At 49.5% G+C, this 22,461-nt stretch overlaps 1 protein-coding gene across 6 annotated transcripts in view; it reads left to right on the top strand.

Moving 5' to 3' along the window:
* The window catches only part of LOC111844331 (glutamate receptor-interacting protein 1-like), an 81,083-nt gene extending 59,384 nt beyond the window's left edge, over nt 1–21,699 (top strand). For 3 of the 6 annotated variants that reach the window (XM_023812702.2, XM_023812697.2, XM_023812701.2), the window contains exons 2-26: nt 2,566–2,640; nt 4,092–4,227; nt 4,762–4,907; nt 5,035–5,118; nt 5,494–5,569; nt 6,562–6,707; nt 8,290–8,437; nt 8,617–8,786; nt 9,384–9,530; nt 10,514–10,663; nt 11,895–12,081; nt 12,172–12,317; nt 12,728–12,808; nt 13,301–13,370; nt 13,579–13,724; nt 13,967–14,111; nt 14,508–14,647; nt 14,966–15,157; nt 15,267–15,408; nt 17,563–17,601; nt 17,742–17,853; nt 18,032–18,076; nt 19,160–19,402; nt 19,553–19,699; nt 20,040–21,699. In XM_023812702.2, coding sequence (XP_023668470.2) covers nt 2,566–2,640; nt 4,092–4,227; nt 4,762–4,907; nt 5,035–5,118; nt 5,494–5,569; nt 6,562–6,707; nt 8,290–8,437; nt 8,617–8,786; nt 9,384–9,530; nt 10,514–10,663; nt 11,895–12,081; nt 12,172–12,317; nt 12,728–12,808; nt 13,301–13,370; nt 13,579–13,724; nt 13,967–14,111; nt 14,508–14,647; nt 14,966–15,157; nt 15,267–15,408; nt 17,563–17,601; nt 17,742–17,853; nt 18,032–18,076; nt 19,160–19,402; nt 19,553–19,699; nt 20,040–20,261 — 3,335 coding nt within the window. In that variant the 3' untranslated portion in view covers nt 20,262–21,699. The remainder of the gene's footprint in view (nt 1–2,565; nt 2,641–4,091; nt 4,228–4,761; nt 4,908–5,034; nt 5,119–5,493; nt 5,570–6,561; nt 6,708–8,289; nt 8,438–8,616; nt 8,787–9,383; nt 9,531–10,513; nt 10,664–11,894; nt 12,082–12,171; nt 12,318–12,727; nt 12,809–13,300; nt 13,371–13,578; nt 13,725–13,966; nt 14,112–14,507; nt 14,648–14,965; nt 15,158–15,266; nt 15,409–17,562; nt 17,602–17,741; nt 17,854–18,031; nt 18,077–19,159; nt 19,403–19,552; nt 19,700–20,039) is intronic. The other 3 variants (XM_023812698.2, XM_023812700.2, XM_023812699.2) reach the window with 3 other exon arrangements.
* The last annotated feature ends 762 nt before the right edge of the window (nt 21,700–22,461 follow it).

Below are 22,461 nucleotides of genomic sequence, written 5' to 3'. Positions count from 1 at the left end.
ACTGCAATTGATAGCAAAATGGCAAGATACTGAACGAGTCAGTCATAAAAATGATAATGCTTAATAAAAAGAAAATGTCTGCGAAAGAGAAATTGCAGATATTTTAAACGTTGCTTGTCAAAGAACTTTTGTTACGTAATCAATAAATTTGCAGCATTGTTACGGAATTAAGCAAGCGTCCCAAGACTTTCTGTGACGACTATATTTGCCTCGCTGACAATAATCCGCGCAAAATCTATTTAAAACATTAACCTGTCCACTAATTGCTATATAAAGACAATGTGTTAAGGGTGCTTCATTACATCCTTTTAGGTTTATTTTATGAAGTAGTTTCTTAGGAAAATTTGATTTTTTTTCATACTCCTGAAATAATGGATTTTTTCGGATGTGTGTTTTCCATTGAACAGCGACAACAAGCTAAGTGTAGATCTAGGCCAGTAGTGTTAATGTAATGTTTCACTGAAGCATCCCTTGTGATGCCAGTTTCTTTACATGAGACTCCCAGGTCTGGTGATTGTCTCTCATGCTGCTTTCTGATTGGACGATCCATACCTGATCTTGACGCTGCCATGCCATCAAACCACCCATGTCAACTATATTGGCCACTTTACCGCACTGCCTGATTCATGCAGCCCTGTGATTGGTCTGCAGATTTCCCAGTAGGCTGAAGCTGGCTTTTGTTCCTGCCTTAATTCCAGGCAGGTCTCGCTGCTGCTTCAAAAGGGCTTATGTCCGTGGTTTTTACACGGATGTACCATGGTCTCCAGGGTCCCCCTACGGTTCTCATTACATGCATTGGCTTTGTGCTGGGTTGCTCTGCTGTTACTGTATGTAGACCGTGGATTTTATAGGTCATGCATCACTGTGTTCATTTTCAGCCTAGTCATTTCTTTTTTTCATTATGCAGACTGTGCATGACATAGATATGCCGCATATTAATTGTGTTCCTGTGCCCAATGAATAATGTAATTATGAGCTTCTTGTCAAGCTCCTTATTGGCAGAATCTGGAGCCTTCCCTGAGCCCCTTTGAGGACCACTGACTTAGACCTGCGTCTTCCTCTTGAGAGTCACACAAGCTGCACGTCTTGCCTGCGTTTCCCGTGTCATATATCGTGTTACTCGCCGCATGGCTTGCTCGTCTGTTGATGCTGGACACGGACGGAGCGCATCGCTGGGGCCCAGCTGTTAAAGCAGAGCTTTTCCCAGTAGAAAGGCTCCTGGAGATCAATAGATGTGAACAATAAAGCCAAGGAAATGGGGGGCCTGAGATATTACCTTGTTGCCCCTGGAAACTGACCGGTTTATCATGCCTGATTCACAAGGAAATCGAGTTTTGCGTCATCGATGCAGAGAGTGCTGTGTTTTGGACATTTATGAAGAGCTCTTCCTAATGAAAGGAAATGATGTATTTCTAAGATGTGAAGGCTGGGCTGCATTTGTGTCCCTGCTGATCCCTCTTTTGATTGTGTATAATACCATCTTCTGTTGGGTAATTGACTAATTCTCCTGGAGATGGGTGACCTAAAAAGTGAGGGGATAAAAGGAAAGAAAAGGCCATTAGTCATTAGTGATGGCTGACCAGTTCAGGTGGCCTTTGAATATGTGCATAGCCTATGGACCTTCTGAGGAGCTGTGATCTCTCTACCTTCCCTCCGCCTACTTAATCTGAGAAAACGTTGCACGCCTGCAAAATTGCTGCATCGAAAATGGACCCCAGTCTTGCACAGATGTCAATTTATTGACCTTGTTCTGGAGAACACCAGCCCCATTTGGAACGTGGTAGTGTTACAGAGCTCAGCTCGGGCCCCGTAATTGGTCCTCCTTGCATCCGGTCATCCCAGCAGGTATCAGAGGCCTGCAGGTGTCATCCAACCTATTATGGCAACTATCGTGGGAATCTGTGGTTTCCAGGCAAATATCGAGTCGTTATGGTTACTTAAGTTTATTTGCATTTGAAGCGCATTGCTCATCAGGTTCCAGAGTCAGAATTAATTCTCAACCTCCACGGAGGAGAACCTCTTCATCAATGTCTTGGAAGAACAAGGAAATAAAATGTTTGGAATGGTCCAATCAAAGATCTAAACCTCACTGATGGTTTATGATAAGACCTGAAATGAGCTGTGTGTGTGTGTGTGTGTGTGTGTGTGTGTGTTTGAAGGATTGGACCATAACTCTTCTGCAGCTCTGTGAGGGTCTGTTCAATACCTCCAGGAGGCTCTCAACAATCATTACTAAAGGAGGTGCGGCTAGATATTGAGAGCGAAGGACTGATTATCTTTTCATACTGGGTTATTGGATGCTTGTTAATATAACAAACACATGGCATACAAATAATTTGTCTATTTGTATTTTGTGTCTGCGTGTTTGCCTACTCAGAATTCCCCTTGATGTGATTAATATTCAGTGTTATTTTAAGGCCTGATCTCGCTGTGTGAAATATGCAAACATGCAGAAAATCAGACGGCGATTTCTGATTTCTGCACAGTGGCTCTTAGCTGGCGGACGTGGTTTGGCGTCCGAGGTGTGCGGAGGTCTGTCACAGTATGGCTGCTTTTCGTTCCCAGATGAGGGGCCGTACTCAAAGTCCTCCCACAGACAGGTGGACGGATCATTGTCCCTGCGAAGGCAGAGCATCCCAGGTAAAGCTGTCTGACTGTTATCTGTCTTTGTGCCTTGACATTTTGATTCTAAGAGCCTCCTTTCCCTAAGGAATAGACCAGAGTCACAGACTACAGTCTTGTGTGTCTTTAGTTTCCATTGTTCCTTAAGTTTCTAATCCCATTCTGTTACTGGTCCTTTGTTGCTAATGGTCAGTCATGCCATATCTACCAGGGGAAAGTATCCCCTACCCCACTAGTGTGTGAGCTCGCTGCTGATGTCTCTAAGTCCGCATTTCCCACCCCGGTCCTCGGGGGATCCCCAGACAGTTGCTCCTCCCCATTTCCCGGGCAGAAATGGGCACGGTCTGGCAGAGAACTGGGAGGGAGCAAAAACATGGACTGTCTGGGATTCCCCGAGGGCCGGATTGGGAAACGCTGCTGAACGTCCTTCAAACTTCCATCACAGTAGATTGTGATCAAGCCGCAGAGCTGATTAAGCCCATCGAACCCTTTCAGAGTGGTCTGTAATCATCCCCTCACATTGCACCCCCAATGTGTGGGCTCAGATGAGTGTTTTTACAGCCATTATGGAACCTGGTGTGCGTACTGTGACCATGTCTTCATCTAATCCAATTAAACACTTCTGCTTAGTGTAATCACTGTAGCGAATGACTTGTCCCCTGAGCCAAAATATTTCTTGGATTTGAACTGAAGCTGAAGGTCATTTGTGGTTTGTGAGGCTGGCCCATGGATGCCGGAGGTGGTGGCACGTCGGTGGCCTTTCGGGACCCTTTCTGGTCACGTTCTGCTTTGCCTGGGGCAGCGGGCACCTTCCTTTCTGTTTTTCCAGTGTGTTTTATTAGTCTGCGACAGTTTGGACACATAAAAACTTGGGATCTCTATCTATATGTCATAATATTAGGAACAGAACAGGAAGTAGCAGACAGCTTTATGATGTATTTAATCTCAAGTATAATTTATTTGGATTTATCGTTCTGTTTAGAATCTTGCTAACCCTGCAGTGATTTGTGTTTTTTTAATGGCATAAATACAAGAATGCAATTTACTTAAAAATATGTAAAAATTCTAATAAAATATATACAGCTTTGATTTACAAGCCCACGAGAATCAGCCAGAGTACAAAGGAAAGTCAGACTCTCATTTGTATTATTTCCATATTTCGTTAGGCAATAACAATCCCTTTCAGCTTTGTGGATAAAAATTCATTTAGAATCCAGAGAGGATGAATTATTTGTGTCCTTGCCCTCTGAAAGCATTCATTTCTTGTAATGCCATCAGATGTGAGGTGTGTATCGTATGTCGCATTGATTCTCTGCTCTTCCGTATTTCCGCATCTGCTTGAGTTAGAATCAGAGGCGAGGCTGGTGGGCCAGTGCAGACCGTCAGACACTCTTAGATGAATGGCAGCCCCCCCCATAGCCATAAACAGGATGTTGTAACCCAGCTGCCTCCCCACTCCTCCCCCACAGAGGAGCTCAGGGGCACCAGCCTCGTGGAGCTGCTGAAGAAGGAGGGCTGTACACTGGGCCTGACCGTGTCCGGCGGCGTGGACAAGGACGGCCGACCCCGTGTCTCCAACCTGCGGCAGGGAGGCATCGCCGCTCGGTGAGGAGGAAACGGCGGAGGGGGGATTAACGCCGGGGCTGGTCTGGGCGTGTGGCCTGCGGTCCCACTTTGTAAAGGCCCCCACTTCATTCTGGTGGTTACAGTAAGCGGGCGGTGCTGTAAGCGGAGCCCCAACAATGATTGTAACCCCAGGGCCCCCACCTCCCTAAATTCAGCCCCATTTCTGTATGCCTGAGTGTGTTTTTGTGCGATGCCTGTTTCAGTATGTGTATGCATGCGTTGCACGTGTGTGTGCGCGTGTGTGTGTGCGCGCGTGTGTCTCTGAGCCGTCCGTATCGGTGCCCTGTGCTACAGCTGTCCGCTTCCAGCATAACAAGCAGGACGTTCTGCACTTTCTCATCCCCAGAGTTTTCTGTCTTTCTCTCCCCTCGGACTAATGTAGCAACAAGGAGAATAAAGGATTTTCTCCGAGTACAATTAAAACATGTCTTTTCTCCCTTCCTCCGTCATCCTCATTCCTCCATCACCTCTATCCCCCCCCCCCCCCCCCACCATCTCCTGTCCCACCGACAGGAGCGACCAGCTCTGCATCGGCGACTATATCAAATCGGTCAACGGGATCAATTTGGCGAAGTTCCGCCACGATGAGATCATCAGTCTGCTGAAGAACGTGGGGGAACGGGTGGTGCTGGAGGTGGAGTACGAGTTGCCCCCCGCCTGTGAGTGCCTGCCTGGCTATAATACTGGCTCTGTACTGTCGGCTGTGTGTATGTCGCTGTTGTTGGGTGGCTGTTGAACCGGTTCGTCCTCTGAGTCCAAAACCAGATGCCTTCTGTCTCCTCACAGCTGTGCAGGGCTCGGGGGTGATGTTTAAAAATGTCGAGGTCACGCTGCACAAGGAGGGAAACACGTTCGGCTTCGTCGTCAGAGGTGCGTAAACGCCGTCTCTGCGAGCGGGCATTAACGAATCCAGAAACCCAAACGTGTCTCCGTCGGTTTTAATTTTTACTATAGCCATCGTTTTTCTGTCTGTCCTTTTCTTAGTGAAATCTTTTGCACCAGTGCTGTGCAGAACAAGGCTTCGGAAAGTGTTTTACGTATTTAAATTCACATAGTAACTTCATATTTATTGATATTGTTTCTGTATTACTCTCATGCTGTGGTTTCACTTACGTGTGTTCGGTCAGCGTCGAGTGTCATGAACAGACATAATGTCACCGGTGTTTGAACTTGCGGCCCAGCGACAGTGACAAAGGAGAATAGGCTGTGGTGCATGCTGTCACAACTTTGTCCTGACTGTTGCAGGGGGCACCCATGAGGATAGGAGCAAATCTCGGCCTGTCGTCATAACGAACATCAGGCCAGGTGGCCCGGCTGACAGGTGAGATCGCTCATTCAGTCAGGTGACTCGAAGTCCAGCAGGCTCGACTCCCATTGGCTGAAAACTAGCTTCGCTCCCATTGGCTGTGAGTGACTGCTGAGCGTTCCACTAGTTTCATGCTTTCAGTGACCTCTAAAATAATTTCAAACTGCACTCAAACCCCATGCACAGCCACAGGGAAAACAGTCATAAAACTGTCTTGATGTGTTTGTGGTCTGTTCCCTCCTCCAGCCCTTTTCATCTGGATGCCTCCCCCAAGGTCTTATTTTACAGATGCGGCTCTTTCTCCACTGCTCTGACCTTTCTTTGAGTCCCTTTGCCACTGCTGAGTGGTTTTCTGGGCCACCTAAATTAAAACGAACAGCTAGCCTTAGAGCACTTTGCACTAGGCTGGGCGTCATGGTTACTTAGCCATTTTCCTATGGTACTGGTCACGGTTCTGGTTCCGCTGCTGGTTCAGGCTCCACTGCAGGCCCACTCACTCACACGGATCCAAAAATAGATGCCAGTTAACAGTAAATACAGGGAAATCATGTGCTCCTCGTGTTCTATTTTTAGACTCCTGGCTGTTCCACATGGCTGTGCCTCTCGGGAATCGGGTTCTGGCCCGTCCCAGCTCTCCGTGTCATTGGTGTCATGGCCAGAAGCCTGCCATGGATGTGCTAATGGCTGTATTCACACTCGCCGGACCGGAGGCGCCAACTCTTAACGGACCAGCTCCCATTAAATCTTTCGGCGACATGTTTTTGGTTTATTTTCTTAAATTGACACTGGCATAAGATACACCTTTGGAGATAGCGATCGCTGTCCTGCTTGAGCACAGGCGTGTAATTGGATCCTCAAGTTGATTCTCCGGCTTCCTGCTTCTTTGTAGAACTCGAACGGAGTTTTATCTACTGCACCAGGCTGAAACCAGACTCTATAAGCCTTTAAACTGGCTTTTCTGGGGCTCACCCCGCTCTCCAGGGGCTCACACTGCGCTCTCCTTCCAGGGAAGGCACCGTCAGGCCTGGGGACCGGCTGCTGAGCGTCGACGGTATCCGCCTGCAGGGCTGCTCGCATGCCGAGGCCCTGAGCATCCTGAAGCAATGTGGCCAGGAAGCCACGCTGCTTGTGGAGTACGACGTCTCTGTCATGGGTACGTGCAGTCCCGTTACCCAGGCGACCGAGCCGCACCTCCTATTGGACTGTCTGCCGACTCCGCCCCCTTCCTTTAAACTTCCCCTTATGAGACAGATATTAACACCCCTCTCTCGTCTCCACATCCTCCATACTGTTACCCCTCAATCGCACTTCCTCTCTCTGCCTCTCTTTCTCTAGTAGCTTGTCTCTAAATGTCCGCGGCATGCTTTAGCTTGGGAGGTACTAAGGTGATACAGTATATCGCTATATTTTGGGAATAACGGGGTGATTCTGGGCGTTCCGTGGCACTTTGAAATCTTGGCGCCACAATTAGCCAAGCGAAATGATCATTTATGGTGGTGAATTTTATCGGCAAGATTTCAAATTATCAGAATAGCGCTGCTTTTGAAAATACCGTCAAAATACCGTATACCGTGATATTATGCCTGGACGGCATGGAAAATGAAATACCACCCAAGCCTAGGTACGCCAGGAGTCGGTCATGGCCACCTGTGAAATAGGTTCAGGCACCTGCGTCTGCAGTCTGAGCCGTATTCATATCCATGGCTGCCTCCGTATATCTCTGCTTAAGCTGCTTCTGGTGGCGCGGTAGGTAAGATACACACCCCTGTTTGGTAGGTAAGATACACACCCCTGTTTGATAGGTAAGATACACACCCCTGTTTGATAGGTAAGATACACACCCCTGTTTGATAGGTAAGATACACACCCCTGTTTGATAGGTAAGATACACACCCCTGTTTGATGTCTAATTTACTCCCTGTATCTGTTCAGTTATGGAATCAACAGCATCATAATGGATAAATTTATACATCTCAGTTTGATGTCTCTTTATGTCTCTGTGTGTCTCTGGTGAAGCTACTCCTAGTAACATACTAGGTAAATTACTAAACCTGTTTGATATTTCATTTACTCTCTAGATCACTTCGCTTAAAGGATCAACAGTGTCATAATGGATAAATTCTGCATCTCTGTTTGGTATCTCTCTTAGCCTCAGTATACCTTTGATTAAAGTATTCGCAGGGTATGTCCCTGTTTGATATCTAATTGAGGCTTCATATCTCAGTGCCAGATGAATTATCCATGTCTGTTTGATGTCCTGTTAGGCTGTGCGTGTCTCTGTTTGAAGTACCGCCCGCGTCATGCAGGGGGAATTCAGGTGTTGCGCTTTACCGTCGCCTTGGGAGGTGGGGAGGCCAGGCTGGGATATATGAGCGGGGGGGGGGGAGGGGGGGGTAGCACATAAAGTCATGTCCACTCATCTGCTTGTTTTTGAAAAGCTCAGATCTTACTTTCTGCCCCTACATGAGTTCAGGCTTTTATTAATAAGGCTTTTCAGTTTGCATAAAATAATTTGTCGGCGGCATTTATTGGTCAGTGATTGGTCATCACCGCTTTCTTAACGACGCTCCAAAAGTTGCACGGTCCTTGGTGGTCGGCGTGGTTCCGCGGTCCATGCTGTGTCCCACGCTGCCCACTAAAGTATGGGTGGTGAGGGACAGTGGGGTCACCTACTTGCAATCCCCGTGTGACGACGGCACGCTGCGCCTCTCACCCCATCTCATTCCCAACCCCAGACTCGATAGCCTCCGCCTCCGGCCCGCTGCTTGTGGAGGTGGCCAAACCGGCGGGATCTAGCCTGGGGGTAGCGCTGTCTACCTCGATGTACTGCAACAAGCAGGTGATCGTCATTGACAAGGTGAAGCCCGCCAGCATCGCGGACAGGTAATGAACCGGCGGCGTGGGGCACGGCGTCTGGACTTGCTGTGTGGTTGCCATTGAGTCAGAAATGCTGCATTAGTCTTGTTCGCTTGGCTGCTGTCTAAAGAATGGGCCGAACGGGAGGCCTTTCCTGATTGGTGGGTTAAGCGGTATGACTAGACGCAGTGTCATGTGGTGTTCAGGTGCGGGGCGTTGCATGCTGGGGACCACATCCTGTCTGTCGACGGCACCAGCATGGAGTACTGCTCCCTGCCAGAGGCCACCCAGCTACTGGCAAATGCCTGCGAGAACGTCAAGATGGAGATTCTGCCTCATCACCAGACCCCGATGGCTCTCAAGACCACGGAGCATGGTGAGACTGGACCGGGGGGGGGGGGGGGGTCAGACACAGCAGGACCATGGACACAAGCACACAGGAGCTTTTCATAAGCCACATACCTCAGGGTGCAGGCAGGTAATTAATTAAACCAAAGATTAATGGCAGCCTAAGTCCAAAGCTATTCAGAATCCACAGGAGGATGCTTGGATACCCTAAGACTCCGAGCTCATGCTGTAAAACGAGAGAATTGGAAGATCAGAGTGCAGAAGGTGTCCAGACCCCCAGCCGATATCAGCCGGGTGTCTCATCCAAACCCACGTGACACCCTTCCAACGGCTGTAGGTACCACAGATACAGTCATCCGTTTATTTAGGGACAGACGCTCTCCAAGGGCTTGAAATAAAGCCAATCAATCGGACAGTATCTGAAGTTTCACCGTTCGTCCTCTGCACTCTGACTCAGGGAGGCTCTGTCCTATAGGCAGGCAGACATCAGTGCTCAAGGTGCCTCTTAGAATCTGACATCTTATGCTGTTTTCAGGTCGCCATTTCCAAGTTGTTTATTATGGTTGTACCCATGTCTGTCTTTCCCTCCCCGGCGGTGGTGCTGTCCCTGACTCGACCCGGACAGTCAAGGTACAGAGGAGTGCCCGTCCCCTTCCCTGGGACACCTGCCCCAGCAGCAACGGGCACACCTTGCCCCCACACTACAACACCTACCACCCTGACCAGTCAAGAACCCAGGCCTCGAAACACCACAAGTCCTCCAACAACCCGTGTAATGCTCCTTACGTTATTCCTCTACCTCATTGTCATCATCCTCCTTGCTTTTCATCTCGCCATCTTGTCTGGATTGTGATTTGAATGCCGCTTCTTGAAGTGCAGATAGAGCAGATGTAAATTCTTCTGAGGCCAGTCAAAGGTAGGTGATGTTCCTTGGAGGAACTTGCTCCACAGGAAGGGGCTGTCCACAGAGATTGCCAGGTTGGGATAGTCCTGTCCTGGTGTATTTTTGGTTACTGCTTTTAGGCTGTTTATCATAGTCTTACCCATGTAGTTCTGTTGGGTTAGGCCTCTTCTAAGTGGTTCTGTTTTGTTAGAATCGGGCTGTTGTGTTGATCCCGCTGGGGTAGCCTTGTTGAGGTGGTCCTGAAGATGGGACTAGTGCTTCTGTTTTTCCCCCTGACTCCCGTTCATTCAGTAAATATGCCGACCTGAGTGGCAGCTGTTATTTCGTGTTCTTACCTCAATTTGAAAACGGTCCCTTGTTTGAGTGTTACATCTGAAATCCTGCAAGCGTTTTCATCACGTCAGAGTACGGGATGCGGAGAGTGTCACAGCCTCGCGTCTGTCTGAGCCGCTGGGGCCCGTGTGATGCCGGGGGTGATGTCTGAAAGGACAGGGCAGGCATCTTGAGACGTCTGTTTTGTCCGCTTAGTCTGTTGTAGAGAATACCGATTCATTCTGTTGATGTAGTGGAACCTCTCATGATACCGGTGATTTGACTCTTCAGACTTGCTGCTTGGTCTACAGTCAGTAATGGACACAGTCAGCTGGTGTCCTATGGAAATGTCTCCATGTCGACCATGGAGGAGTGCACCAGGTCAATATAGATCCATTATAAAATTCTCTTCCCTATTCCCATCAGTAATCTAGCTTGTGGGTTGAAGTGCGAGAATCCTGTAGGTTCAGTAGAAGGTGTAGACTGGACCCCTCCCCTCATGCAAGCCTTCTTCTCCCTCTGTCTCCCCCCCCCCCCAGCCCTGAGCTCCACCTTCTCGCCATCCTCCATGAGCGCCTACAGCCTGAGCTCCCTGAGTCTGGGAACCCTTCCCCGCTCCATGCCTCCCAACAGCCCCCGAACCAACACCATGCGGCGCAAGCTGCACAGGAAGGACCACAAGAGCTCCCGTACGTGCCCCCCCGTAACGAGGTCCTGCAGGAGGACAGAAACATAAATATAGCCCAGCATCTTCTCACATCTCCGCGCTTAGATGGCACTGAGCAGCATCGGCCGTTTCGCGGCTTAATGAATCTGAAGGGTTTCGGCGCTTGGGCTGAGCCGATGTTCCGGTTCATTCCGCCACCCATGCTGACCCTGCGAGCCCGGCTTGCCTCTGCTTCTGGTATCTTCCGGTCCCACAGTACCCTCGTCATCCAAGTGCAGCTGCTCGTCTCCCCGTTCTGGGTCGGATCGAAAACGAGGGTTTTTGAGTTTGATGTTCCTCTATTTCCGTCTCACATCACTGCTTTTTGCATTAGTATCATAGTTTTAGCATCTTAGCAAATTACTGATTTTTTTAGTTTAAATGGGACTTGGTAGACCAAAGCTAGATTTTTATTAGTAGTGTGACTACACTTTTTTAATGACGTCACCATATGATTAAGATGGGAGAAAATTAAGAATATATGTGTATAAGAAAGCAGCCTCAATCCTTATTCAGCCTGATTCCTGCCCGACATCGTGGTGACACGTGTAATGTTATTTTTTTATCTCCCCCCTATTTTGATGGAATCAGATTAATAAACTCCTCCTACAGCTGTTTCGTGCAGTAAGTCATGTCCAGCTGTCGGGGGGGGGGGGGGGGGGGCTGTAGGGGTGCTTATGGTTTAGTGATGCGTTCAGCAATGGGAGTGGCTTACATATACCATCTGTCCCGGAAAAGGCGTGCAGATCTGGGTGAGGAAGTGGGGACCGGAAACAGGATGTGACCCTGTTCCCATCCACCTCCAAATCCTTAATGCTTCGGATCTGGACCGCTGGTGGCACGGTGTTCAAGCACCAGTGCCTGTAAAATGGAAGGTTGCTAGTTCAAATCTCCGGAGGAGCCGTGTGCTTAACCTGCATTAGCTATAAAACATCCAGCTGAGCAGACGAGTCCCACTGCCGGTGGCCTCGTGTAGGACCATGCTGCCCAGCCTCATGGTCTTGGGCTGCAAAACCGGCCTCTGTATGTCCCCCCCCCCCCCCCGCATTTAAAACAATAGCTGTGTCCGGGGCCGTAAATTTAGCCGCTTTAGGTGTCCTGTAACTCCTGGAGGCAAACTCACCTTGGCCGTGGTTAACAATGTGCAGCGAATAACAGGTTCTTTCTGACCTCCGTACTGACACAACACCCCCCCCCCCCCCCAACCCCACCAGTGTCTCTGGCTTCCAGCACGCTGGGTCTGTCTGGTCAGGTGGTCCACACCGAAACTACGGAGGTCACCTTGGTCAGCGATTCAATCATGGGCTTTGGGATTCAGCTGCAGGGGGGTGTTTTTGCCACAGAATCCATGTCCTCCCCACCCTTAATCGCCTACCTGGACCCAGACAGCCCTGCGGAGAGGTAAGGCCCGTGTCCCACTCTATTTATGGTCGACCTTTCTCTTCTGTGACCTCTCCCGTGACCTTCAAACTCTGCCGCCCATGCCGACAGGAGTGGAATCCTGCAAATCGGCGACCGCGTGCTGGCAGTGAACGGCGTCCCCACGGAGGACAGCTCCCTGGAGGAGACCAATCAGATGCTGCGTAACTCTGCCGTCGGCAGCAGGGTCACCCTGGAGATCGAGTTTGACGTGGCAGGTACACGGCTCCCTCTACTGGAGTGGTACTGTATATCACACTTTGCTCTATCAAAGTGGGATTGCTGATCTTGGTGCATGACAAAAACCAGTCATCACTGGTAAGAGCCCAACTAATTAAAAGTAATGGCAGAGGCTGTGAGCCTAGGTGATGCACATAATTATGTTGTTTACAGTTGTTTGCTCTAGACAATAGCTTCAGACTATTACGTGTTGGCTGTTGTATCGCTGGTCAAGTGACTCGTGTAATTTTAATGACCAAGCCCTGTGGTGGTTGCGGTCCTTTCTATTCAATAGGTAATCATATTGTGGCCATGTTTTTGTTTTATTTGACTATAAGCAAGCTGATTGTTTACTACAGGGATTTGTTTTGCCCTTTGACCCCTGACCTCTCCCCTCTCCGCCGTGTAGAGTCTGTCATCCCCAGCAGCGGCACCTTCCATGTCAAGCTTCCCAAGAAGCCCGGGGTGGAGCTGGGGATCACCATCAGTGGTGAGGACGCCACACGCCGCCATGCGCATTTTCACATCACAGGGAGGTTCTGGGAAGCTCATTAATATTCATGAGAGAAGCGCTACCTGATTGGCCGGTGAATGTGCCCCCATCGACCATGTGCTACCTCATGATTGCTGTCAAAATTTTGCCTGATGGCAGTAAAGTAGATCATGTAGGGTAGCGGTACTGCATTAAATCGTGTCATGTAGTATTTCTGCAAATACATGTTATGTTCTTCAATGGAAACATGGAACGTATGGGTTTTGGTAGTTAGCGATTAGCCTGGTTTCTTAGGCATTCTGTCTAAGGCATTCACTGGCCAATCAGGTAGCGCTTCTCATGAATATTAAGGAGTTTTCCCAAACCACCCTGTAAAACGTAAGATCGCCACGGCCGCACGCCCCCACATAGCCCGCAGCATCCCTGCTGTCTGACGTTCCGGATCTGCTGCTGTTTCACCTGTTCTGGTTCCTCGTCTCTGGGTCTCAGCTCCGTCCAGCAGGAGGCCTGGTGATGTTCTCATCATCTCTGACATCAAGAAGGGCAGCATGGCTCACAGGTAAAGCTGCACCTCCTCTTCAGTCTGCCAGACTGTCTATTTGTGGGTTTACACTGGTGTGTTTATGTTAAGATAGGAATTCTGTTTCACTTATTTTGATTTAACTTTGTGGACAACAGTGCACTATAAAGACAGCAGATGTCAGGGCTGCTTGTTTCAGGCTGTGTGTGTGTGTGTGTGTGTGTGTGTGTGTGTGTGTGTGTGACAGGACGGGCACCCTAGAGGTGGGAGACAAGCTGCTGTCCATCGATAACATCCGCCTGGAGACCTGCTCCATGGAGGATGCCGTGCAGATCCTGCAGCGCTGTGAGGAGGTGGTCAAACTCAAGATTCGCAAGGATGAGGACAACTCAGGTACCCTCAGGCCAGGCCGGGTGGAGGTGGAGGTACTTAGAGTGCCAGGGCCATTCTTGCCTGGGGTTGGTTAGGGGGGGTCATTTTATATACTGTCTGCTTCATACTGTATCTCTGGGGCCCCGCTAAGAATTCTGGGAAGAACAAGCCTCAGCCCTCAAGAACAGCGTCTCCATTGCCTGCTGCGCTCGCTCTGCTCAGTGTCTCCAGGTGACGTATCACCTCATGCTGATGTGTTGCAGATGAGCAGGAGAACTCAGGCACCATCATCTACACCGTGGAGCTTAAGCGCTACGGCGGTCCCCTGGGCATCACCATCTCGGGCACCGAGGAGCCTTTTGACCCCATCATCATCTCCAGCCTGACCAAGGGTGGCCTGGCGGAGAGGTGAGGACTGCCAGTCCCGTGGTGTCTGGCAGAGCGAGGCGGCAGTACGATGAGCAGTGCGATTGTACCTCATGAAAGAACACAGCAGGATCCTGGATATTAGTTCAGCCAAAAATAGCGTTAGAATGCTACTTCATTACTTAAGTCATTTGTGTATTTAATGAACTGTTCTAGCCTTGCTGGTTTAATCTTCAGTGAAATTAGAGCTGTACAGTAATTTAAAATGCTGTCTTTGAATTACAAGTGAAGGAGTAGGTAATCATGGATATTTTTGGAGTGGAACCAGCAAGCCGTGACCAGTTTTTCATTTCTCAGTTGTAACTGGTTGTTGAATAAGTGCTTCGGATCTAGCGTTAGCACCTGCGCTAACCCCGCCATGTCGTTCGCCTGCGGCAGGACCGGCGCCATCCACGTGGGAGACCGTATCCTCGCTATCAACAGCCGCAGCCTGAAGGGCAAGCCTTTGAGCGAGGCCATCCACCTGCTGCAGGCCGCTGGGGAGTCCGTCACGCTGCGGATCAAGAAGCAAGGCGAGCGTGAGTGCCCTCGGCCCGTGTCGAATATCGCCTCCTAGTGGCAGGCGCTGGATACTGTCCGACTTCAGATTCTGGTGATCTTTTCCTTTTATTTTTCTTTATTAAATTAGTGACCTTCTGCTAGTTGGTGCTGTCAGGTTTTATTCATGGGGTTAACAAAATGCAATACCTGCTCCTTTTCAAAATTATCTTCATTTTCATGGGTGGTCAGGACTTATTTGTTTGTTTTTTTTGGCGGGTGGGGGATGGGTGGGCCCAGGGACAGGGGGAGAACGCCAGTCCTTTGTACAAACCCACCCGGCGCTTTCCCCACTGCAGTGCCCAGTCCCAAGCAGCAGCAGGGCTTGAACAAGCTTTCCAGCGACATGGAGGACGACGTGCAGGTTATGGGAAACCTGGGTAAGCTGTCCGACAGCTACTCTGCCACCCTCCCCAGCGTGGACAGCGCCGTGGAGTCCTGGGACAGCTCCACCATCGACACTGCCATCAGCGGACAGGGTGAAGACTGTGGTACCGACCGCGCTTAAGGACCGACTACCAGTATGCATGCGAGGTGTATGTCGCCCGTCGCTAATGCTAACGCGCGTGTGTGTCTCTGGTTTGCATGTGCGCGCGGCAGCCTCCGGATCCAGCCTCCACAGCCCCGAAGGAAGGAACACCCACACGCTGAGCAGCATGTCACCAGTGAGCAGTCAAAAAGAGCGCCCCCTACAGGACCTCGGGCAGAGCTTCGATAAATGGGAGCACATTACCATTGGCAGGTAGGGCCTGTTCATGGCGTATGGGGGGGGGCGTGATGGGTTTTAGTGTCTATCTGAGGTTTATGAAAATACAATTTGTTGTAATTAATCATTACATTCCCTACATTTATTTGTTCATCTGATGGCATTGATATTGCATACAGCTGGGAATTTTATTTTGCAGAAGCAGTTTATATTAAATACTACATTAGGGCCCCCTGGCTTTCATGTTTGTAACTGCAACACTGCCTGCTGCTCAGAACATGATTAGATTTTCCATTTTCCAATATACATTTTTTCACTTATACACCATACTGGTATAGATATCCCAGTTTCGTTCCCCTCTTTGTTTATGCCGATGCCAATTGAATAATGCCACGCGGAGATGGCACGAGCAGGAAAGCCCTACATCACTCCTTAATTGAGTTTGACACTGTTGCCCTGTGTCCTACTTTGTCAGCATAATTTCCATTAATAAATTAGTGTTTAGGACACTTTTAAAATAGGGACTGACCTCAGGAGAGAAGGGGAAAAAAATGCAGTGAAAAGGATGCGCTTTGCATGCAGTGATGCAGTTTCTGTTCGTTTATTCATTCAGGCTTCCTTGGCCAACACACGGCTTAAAGATGCCCTTTGCAAAGAATATCTGCAGGCGGTCCTATCATGTGTCACACCTGTTTCTATACATATAAACATACACGCAGACACATACACATATGCACTCACCTAAAGGATTATTAGGAACACCTGTTCAATTTCTCATTAATGCAATTATCTAATCAACCAATCACATGGCAGTTGCTTCAATGCATTTAGGGGTGTGGTCCTGGTCAAGACAATCTCAATCTCCTGAACTCCAAACTGAATGTCAGAATGGGAAAGAAAGGTGATTTAAGCAATTTTGAGCGTGGCATGGTTGTTGGTGCCAGACGGGCCAGTCTGAGTATTTCACAATCTGCTCAGTTACTGGGATTTTCACGCACAACCATTTCTAGGGTTTACAAAGAATGGTGTGCAACGGGAAAAACATCCAGTATGCGGCAGTCCTGTGGGCGAAAATGCCTTGTTGATGCTAGAGGTCAGAGGAGAATGGGCCGACTGATTCAAGCTGATAGAAGAGCAACTTTGACTGAAATAACCACTCGTTACAACCGAGGTATGCAGCAAAGCATTTGTGAAGCCACAACACGCACAACCTTGAGGCGGATGGGCTACAACAGCAGAAGACCCCACCGGGTACCACTCATCTCCACTACAAATAGGAAAAAGAGGCTACAATTTGCACGAGCTCACCAAAATTGGACAGTTGAAGACTGGAAAAATGTTGCCTGGTCTGATGAGTCTCGATTTCTGTTGAGACATTCAAATGGTAGAGTCAGAATTTGGCGTAAACAGAATGAGAACATGGATCCATCATGCCTTGTTACCACTGTGCAGGCTGGTGGTGGTGGTGTAATGGTGTGGGGGATGTTTTCTTGGCACACTTTAGGCCCCTTAGTGTCAATTGGGCATCGTTTAAATGCCACGACCTACCTGAGCATTGTTTCTGACCATGTCCATCCCTTTATGACCACCATGTACCCATCCTCTGATGGCTACTTCCAGCAGGATAATGCACCATGTCACAAAGCTCGAATCATTTCAAATTGGTTTCTTGAACATGACAATGAGTTCACTGTACTACAATGGCCCCCACAGTCACCAGATCTCAACCCAATAGAGCATCTTTGGGATGTGGTGGAACGGGAGCTTCGTGCCCTGGATGTGCATCCCACAAATCTCCATCAACTGCAAAATGCTATCCTATCAATATGGGCCAACATTTCTAAAGAATGCTTTCAGCACCTTGTTGAATCAATGCCACGTAGAATTAAGGCAGTTCTGAAGGCGAAAGGGGGTCAAACACCGTATTAGTATGGTGTTCCTAATAATCCTTTAGGTGAGTGTATATATACACACATATATACACATACACACACACATACATACATGTTTTACTGTATAGCCTGTGACTTCCTCCTTCATCTTCTTCCTTGCAATTCTGCTCCAGAAGAAACTGAATATTTAATGCTTCATTATTAAAGAATGAAATACAGTTGCAATCTTTTAGTGTCCTGAGAGACTTTTAGCTCGGCCGCCATGATTGGCTGATGTTCCTGTCCCTCATACCTGCAGGGCCGCCACGCTGCCCTCCGGCCGTTCCTCTGACAGCAGGTAGGGCTCAGCGCCGTTCCGCTGCTGCCGCCTTAGTCCTTGTGCATCGTCTTTCCAAAGCTCCACCCATCTCTGATTGGTGTCTGCCATTGGTCACCCAGAGGGAAAGGCTCACGGTTCCCCTCTGGCTGTACTCGTAGGTTCAGCATGAGCCATGAGCGGACAGTGCCCGATCAGGAGGAGAGCTTCTGGTCACAGGCCCTGGAAGACCTAGAAACATGTGGGCAGTCAGGCATCTTGCGGGAGCTGGAGGTAAAGACTTAAACCAACAGCCAATCAGAATGTGGGCCAATACAGAATACAGGGCACCTGATGACCAATCAACTGAATCGCCTCCTTATGCCCCACCCCTTTTCACCTTAATGTTATTTCCTCTCAGTAGCATGATGTCACTTCCTCTGGATGCATATAATATTCCTTCTCTTTCTAGGACAAACCAGACAGGCTTCTGGATAAGAGAAACCTGAGCATATTGGTACCCTTTCTGTGCTTCCTGTCTGCTTGTAGTCTTGGCACTTGGCCGCGTCCTGCTAATCATTTCGTTGGTCCTCTGTAGCCTGCTGGTACCCGTCGCGACGCAAGCGGGGTGCCCCGTCACTGGGGTGGGGGTGGAATGCATCACCCATGTCTGTCCTGACCTCCTGTTTGCACATCACTCGGTTTCAACCATTTTTCATTGTGACAGCCAGTCATTCATATTGTAGCACTAGGGTAAAAATTCCTAAATAGTAATTGAACTATCTTGTATTGAAGAGCCAAAATATGTAGTCATGAATCCCAGCCTCAGTTCTGGGCAACAACAATGCTGTAGCGTGCAAACATTGACACCATTTCAAAGTATTTTGTAAAAATAAAGAATTTAAAATGAACAATTCAAAGAATGGATAGTAGAAGGCTGATGCACCCTTAATATTTCCATTTGAATATGAGTAACACGAATCCACTTTCCGAAAGACTGCTAACGTTTGTCGAAACAAACGCTGGAGTCATGTAGCTAAGTGGGCCGATGACATGAAAGACGTTTACAGAGCTTGAGCGGTACCAAGGCGCCGTTTCCTGCCAGCGAGACTCGTAACCCAACAGTCGAACGAGCCGTTGTTTGGGCATGGCGGACGGCGCAGAGCATGATGGGTACTGTGCTTTGGTGGGAGGGGTGCGTGAACGCACATCAGCAGCATTCTGAATGCGGCACACGGATGCGGAGGTGGCTGAAGACTACAGCTGATCTGGGGTGGGGGGCGGGTATCTCACGCTGCTGTGAAATGTGTTTCTGTGTTGATAACAGGAAACATTCATCATGTGACACCCGGTGGGTCACATTCCTGATGCTCTGAGAGCTCCATCGAACAAAAACTGCGCCCGTTTTCCGCATCTCTTGTCGCGGAATATTGCAAGAGATGCGTTCGCATTATGCATGAACGGGTGTGTGTTTCTGGGCGTGGTTATGCGTGTGTGCATGCACAAGGGGTGCGCCTGGGCGATTGTGTGTGCGTGCTTGGAATGCCCCACTGAAGCCTTGCTTCTTCCTAACCCCCCCCACCTCCCCCCCCCATCCCAGGCCAGCATGGCAGGCAGCACCCTCAGCCTGAACGAGGGCCCTCCCCCACGTAGCCACCTGGGGCGCCAGGCCAGCCTACAGGAGCGCAGCCCCAACCGGGCCCAGTACGGCCAGTATACCCACTACAACCAGGGTAGCCGTAGCCACACGCTACCCACCCACCCTGGCCACAAACCCTTTAGCATGAGGAAGACGAAACAGGATGTGAACGACGTGTCTCCCATGCCAGTAGAACTGCATAAGGTGAGCGAACTGGCATCCATAGGTCTTCATTGTGCAATGGGAGCCTCTAGTGGTGAATTTAAGTACTGCAGGTTCTGGACATTCTTTTTATTATGAGAAACTTTGAAGCCAAACTGGTACAGCTACTCTTGAAGGCCTGTCTCTGTCCAGGTGACTCTCTACAAGGAGGCGGGTGCTGAGGACTTTGGCTTCAGCGTATCTGACGGTATCCTAGAAAAGGGCGTCTATGTCAGCAACATCCGGCCGAGTGGCCCCGCCCACCTGGGCGGGCTGAAGGCCTACGACCGGCTGCTTCAGGTACCAGCGTGGCGGGGCATGCCAGCGGCGCCGCTATCCTCATCCGGAAAGTGATTTAATACCTTGTCTGGGAGGCATTGTAGATGGGAGTTCCTGCAAGACGGTTGGCTTCCTCTAAACATCAGTGTTATTTTTGTGTAATGGTAGTGAACTAATTGTGAACACGCTGGTTAACGGCAGCTAGTTAGTTTGCAGCATTGTCCGCTAACGGTAGCGCTGGCTAACAGTAGCTAACTGCTGACCCTGGTGTTGACTCACAACAGCTGGCTGCCTGTTACAGCTAAAGAGATCAAGGCCTGCTGGGTTCACAGTCCCTTCGTCCCCATCTCCTTGCCCGTAGGTCAACCACGTCCGAACGAGAGACTTTGACTGCTGCCTCGTGTCTCCTTTGATCGCCGAGTCGGACGACAAACTGGAACTGGTCATCAGTAGGAACCTACGGGCCTCGCCGTCCTGTACGGAACTTAACCAGGCAACGGAAGGGCTACTGGACTGGACCGAGCCCGTGCAAAACCACCGGGCCACAGAAATCGAGGCCCGAGACACATCCCAGACATTATAGCAGCTGGACCGGAGCCGGAAGAGTAAGAGCCGGCCTCTATGGTGCTAACATCCTTAGGATGGTGGTTCTGTCCAGGCACGGCAGAGCTAAGCTCGGGTGTCACCCGTTTCCTGGTTGGGCGAGTCCTACTACCCCCTTTAAAAGACTGAATAGTAAGAGGACTCTCCGGTATCTGGGGAAAAAAAAAAAAAAACATGGGAAAAAAATAATGGAAACTGTGCCATCCTTTTCTTAATTCTGAAGGACAATAATATTCAACGGGAGCAGGAACTGCGATGTTTACATGTGATGTCGGACGTGCTTGTGTGTACGTGCGTGTGGTGTGCGTTTACGTGCGTGAACGTGGGCGTACGTTTGTGCGTGCAGCCGAGACGATTCAGAGTACCAACCCACCTCCCTCCCAGCGCCAACTTGGGTGCCCTCTGCCGCGCCAAGCTGGGCAGACCTTGACGGGCTCCTTCACCCTTGAGTGCAAGCCCCGCATCAGCACGCACAAATGCCTCACGTTTCCATGTTTATTTATTTGGTTTTTAGCATTAGTTTTATATTTAAATCTTGGAGCAACTGCTGTAAATCCAGACCGGTAAGCGACATCCTGGTGGGCAAGACACTGGACAAAAACTGCAGTGAAAATAATTCAGCACAAAGAGCCACTGAAAAAAATACGGGTCAATACTTCGACTGCAGAGTCGGTGTTCCCACAGTGGAGCCTGCGAGATACGCACGTTCCTCACTTTTCAAAAGCTCTCGTTTCTCTCACGGGGACGGATGTGCTGCCAGTAAGCAGAGACTCTGGGCCACGATAGTAAGGGGGCTACTGGAGTCTGAGGGGCACCTGCAGCCACGCCCACCCAGCCACGCCCACCCAGCCAAACTCCCCCAACAGACCCAGCACTGCGTGTGTCCTAGGGCTCCCCCTGGGAGCCAGTAGCTGCTACAACACCACTGACATGTCCCGGCACCTCTGTCAATGTCATTGTGACTGATCCACGGAGAGCTCCTCCTTTGATCGATCGGACCTTGCCGAAAGCCAGCTCTGCCACAGGGTGGGGGGGGGGCAGCCATTGATTTGAGGCAGACCAAGGTGAGCCTTCAGAGTTATGGTTGGAGGTAATTTGGCGTGAAGCAGCCTTCGATGGAGGTGCCAATGCCAGTAGTTTTGCCCTGGGCTTAAATAGCTGGAGCTACTGGGATACCAGGAGTTACCTGGCAACTCTTCGTGCGCAAAAAAAGCAAGCAGTGGAAACAGGTTTGATTAAATTCAACGAAGATCAGTGTAGAGGAAGAAAATACAGTAAAAAGTCAAGCATGATGTTCCCAACACTGCAACACTGACATGTTTACTGTGGATTTGTATTTTGTATTTTTCCCTGCTTTAAGTAAATATGAATATATGTATATATGTGAAACTGGAATTATTAAAAGGGTCCATTTTCTATGTTTTTCTACCTTCTGTTATTTCTGGGGGGGGGTCACATTGCTCTGGCTGTGTTTACAGGGATGACTGTGTGTGCATGTGTGTGTGTGCGTGTTTATATGTCTGTGTGCGTGTGTCAGTGTGCGTGCGTGTGTGTGTGCGTGCGTGTTTGTCTGCGTGTGCGCGTGCACACACATCTTTAACCCACCAGTTTAGCGGGATGTTTCCCCTCCACTTCCACAGCGCCCAGTGCTGAGGACCCTGAATGAGCATAGCGGTAAGTGCTCCCCCACTTGGCAAACACATGGCCTGCAGGTGACTCCATCATCTCAGGCCACTTTCTGGCTGGGCGTCGCAGCAGCGCTGATTAGCTGCCTCCCAAAGACGCGGACGGCTCCACGGAGACCCACTTGTACGAAGCTGAGTGGCTTCCTGTCAGTTGAACCCCCCCCCCCCTTCATTTTGCTCTTATTATGTCAGGTCATCCCAATATAATCTCGTTTTATGTATAGAAAGTGATGTGGAGTTTTGCATATTGTTTAAAATCTTCCTCCTCTTGTGAAAAAACTACAAGCTATTGTTCTGCCTGGAAGTCAGTTGTACACTGTCAGTTTCCTATTTATTTCACAGTTTATTTAATATTGGTAAAATGTATGTTCCATGAAGTTACAGAACGTTTGGCACTGATACCCAGGTGATCGAAGATTCTAAGACTTGGTCAGTGTAGGCTACCACGTTATAGTTATTCTGCATGTTGTCCACCACGGGGCGATGGAGTGAGCA

The sequence above is a fragment of the Paramormyrops kingsleyae genome, chromosome 3 (genome assembly GCF_048594095.1).
Source record: "Paramormyrops kingsleyae isolate MSU_618 chromosome 3, PKINGS_0.4, whole genome shotgun sequence".
NCBI classification, from domain to species: Eukaryota; Metazoa; Chordata; class Actinopteri; order Osteoglossiformes; family Mormyridae; genus Paramormyrops; species Paramormyrops kingsleyae.
Note: the sequence above shows the minus strand (reverse complement) of the source record. Positions and strands in the feature narration are given on the sequence as shown.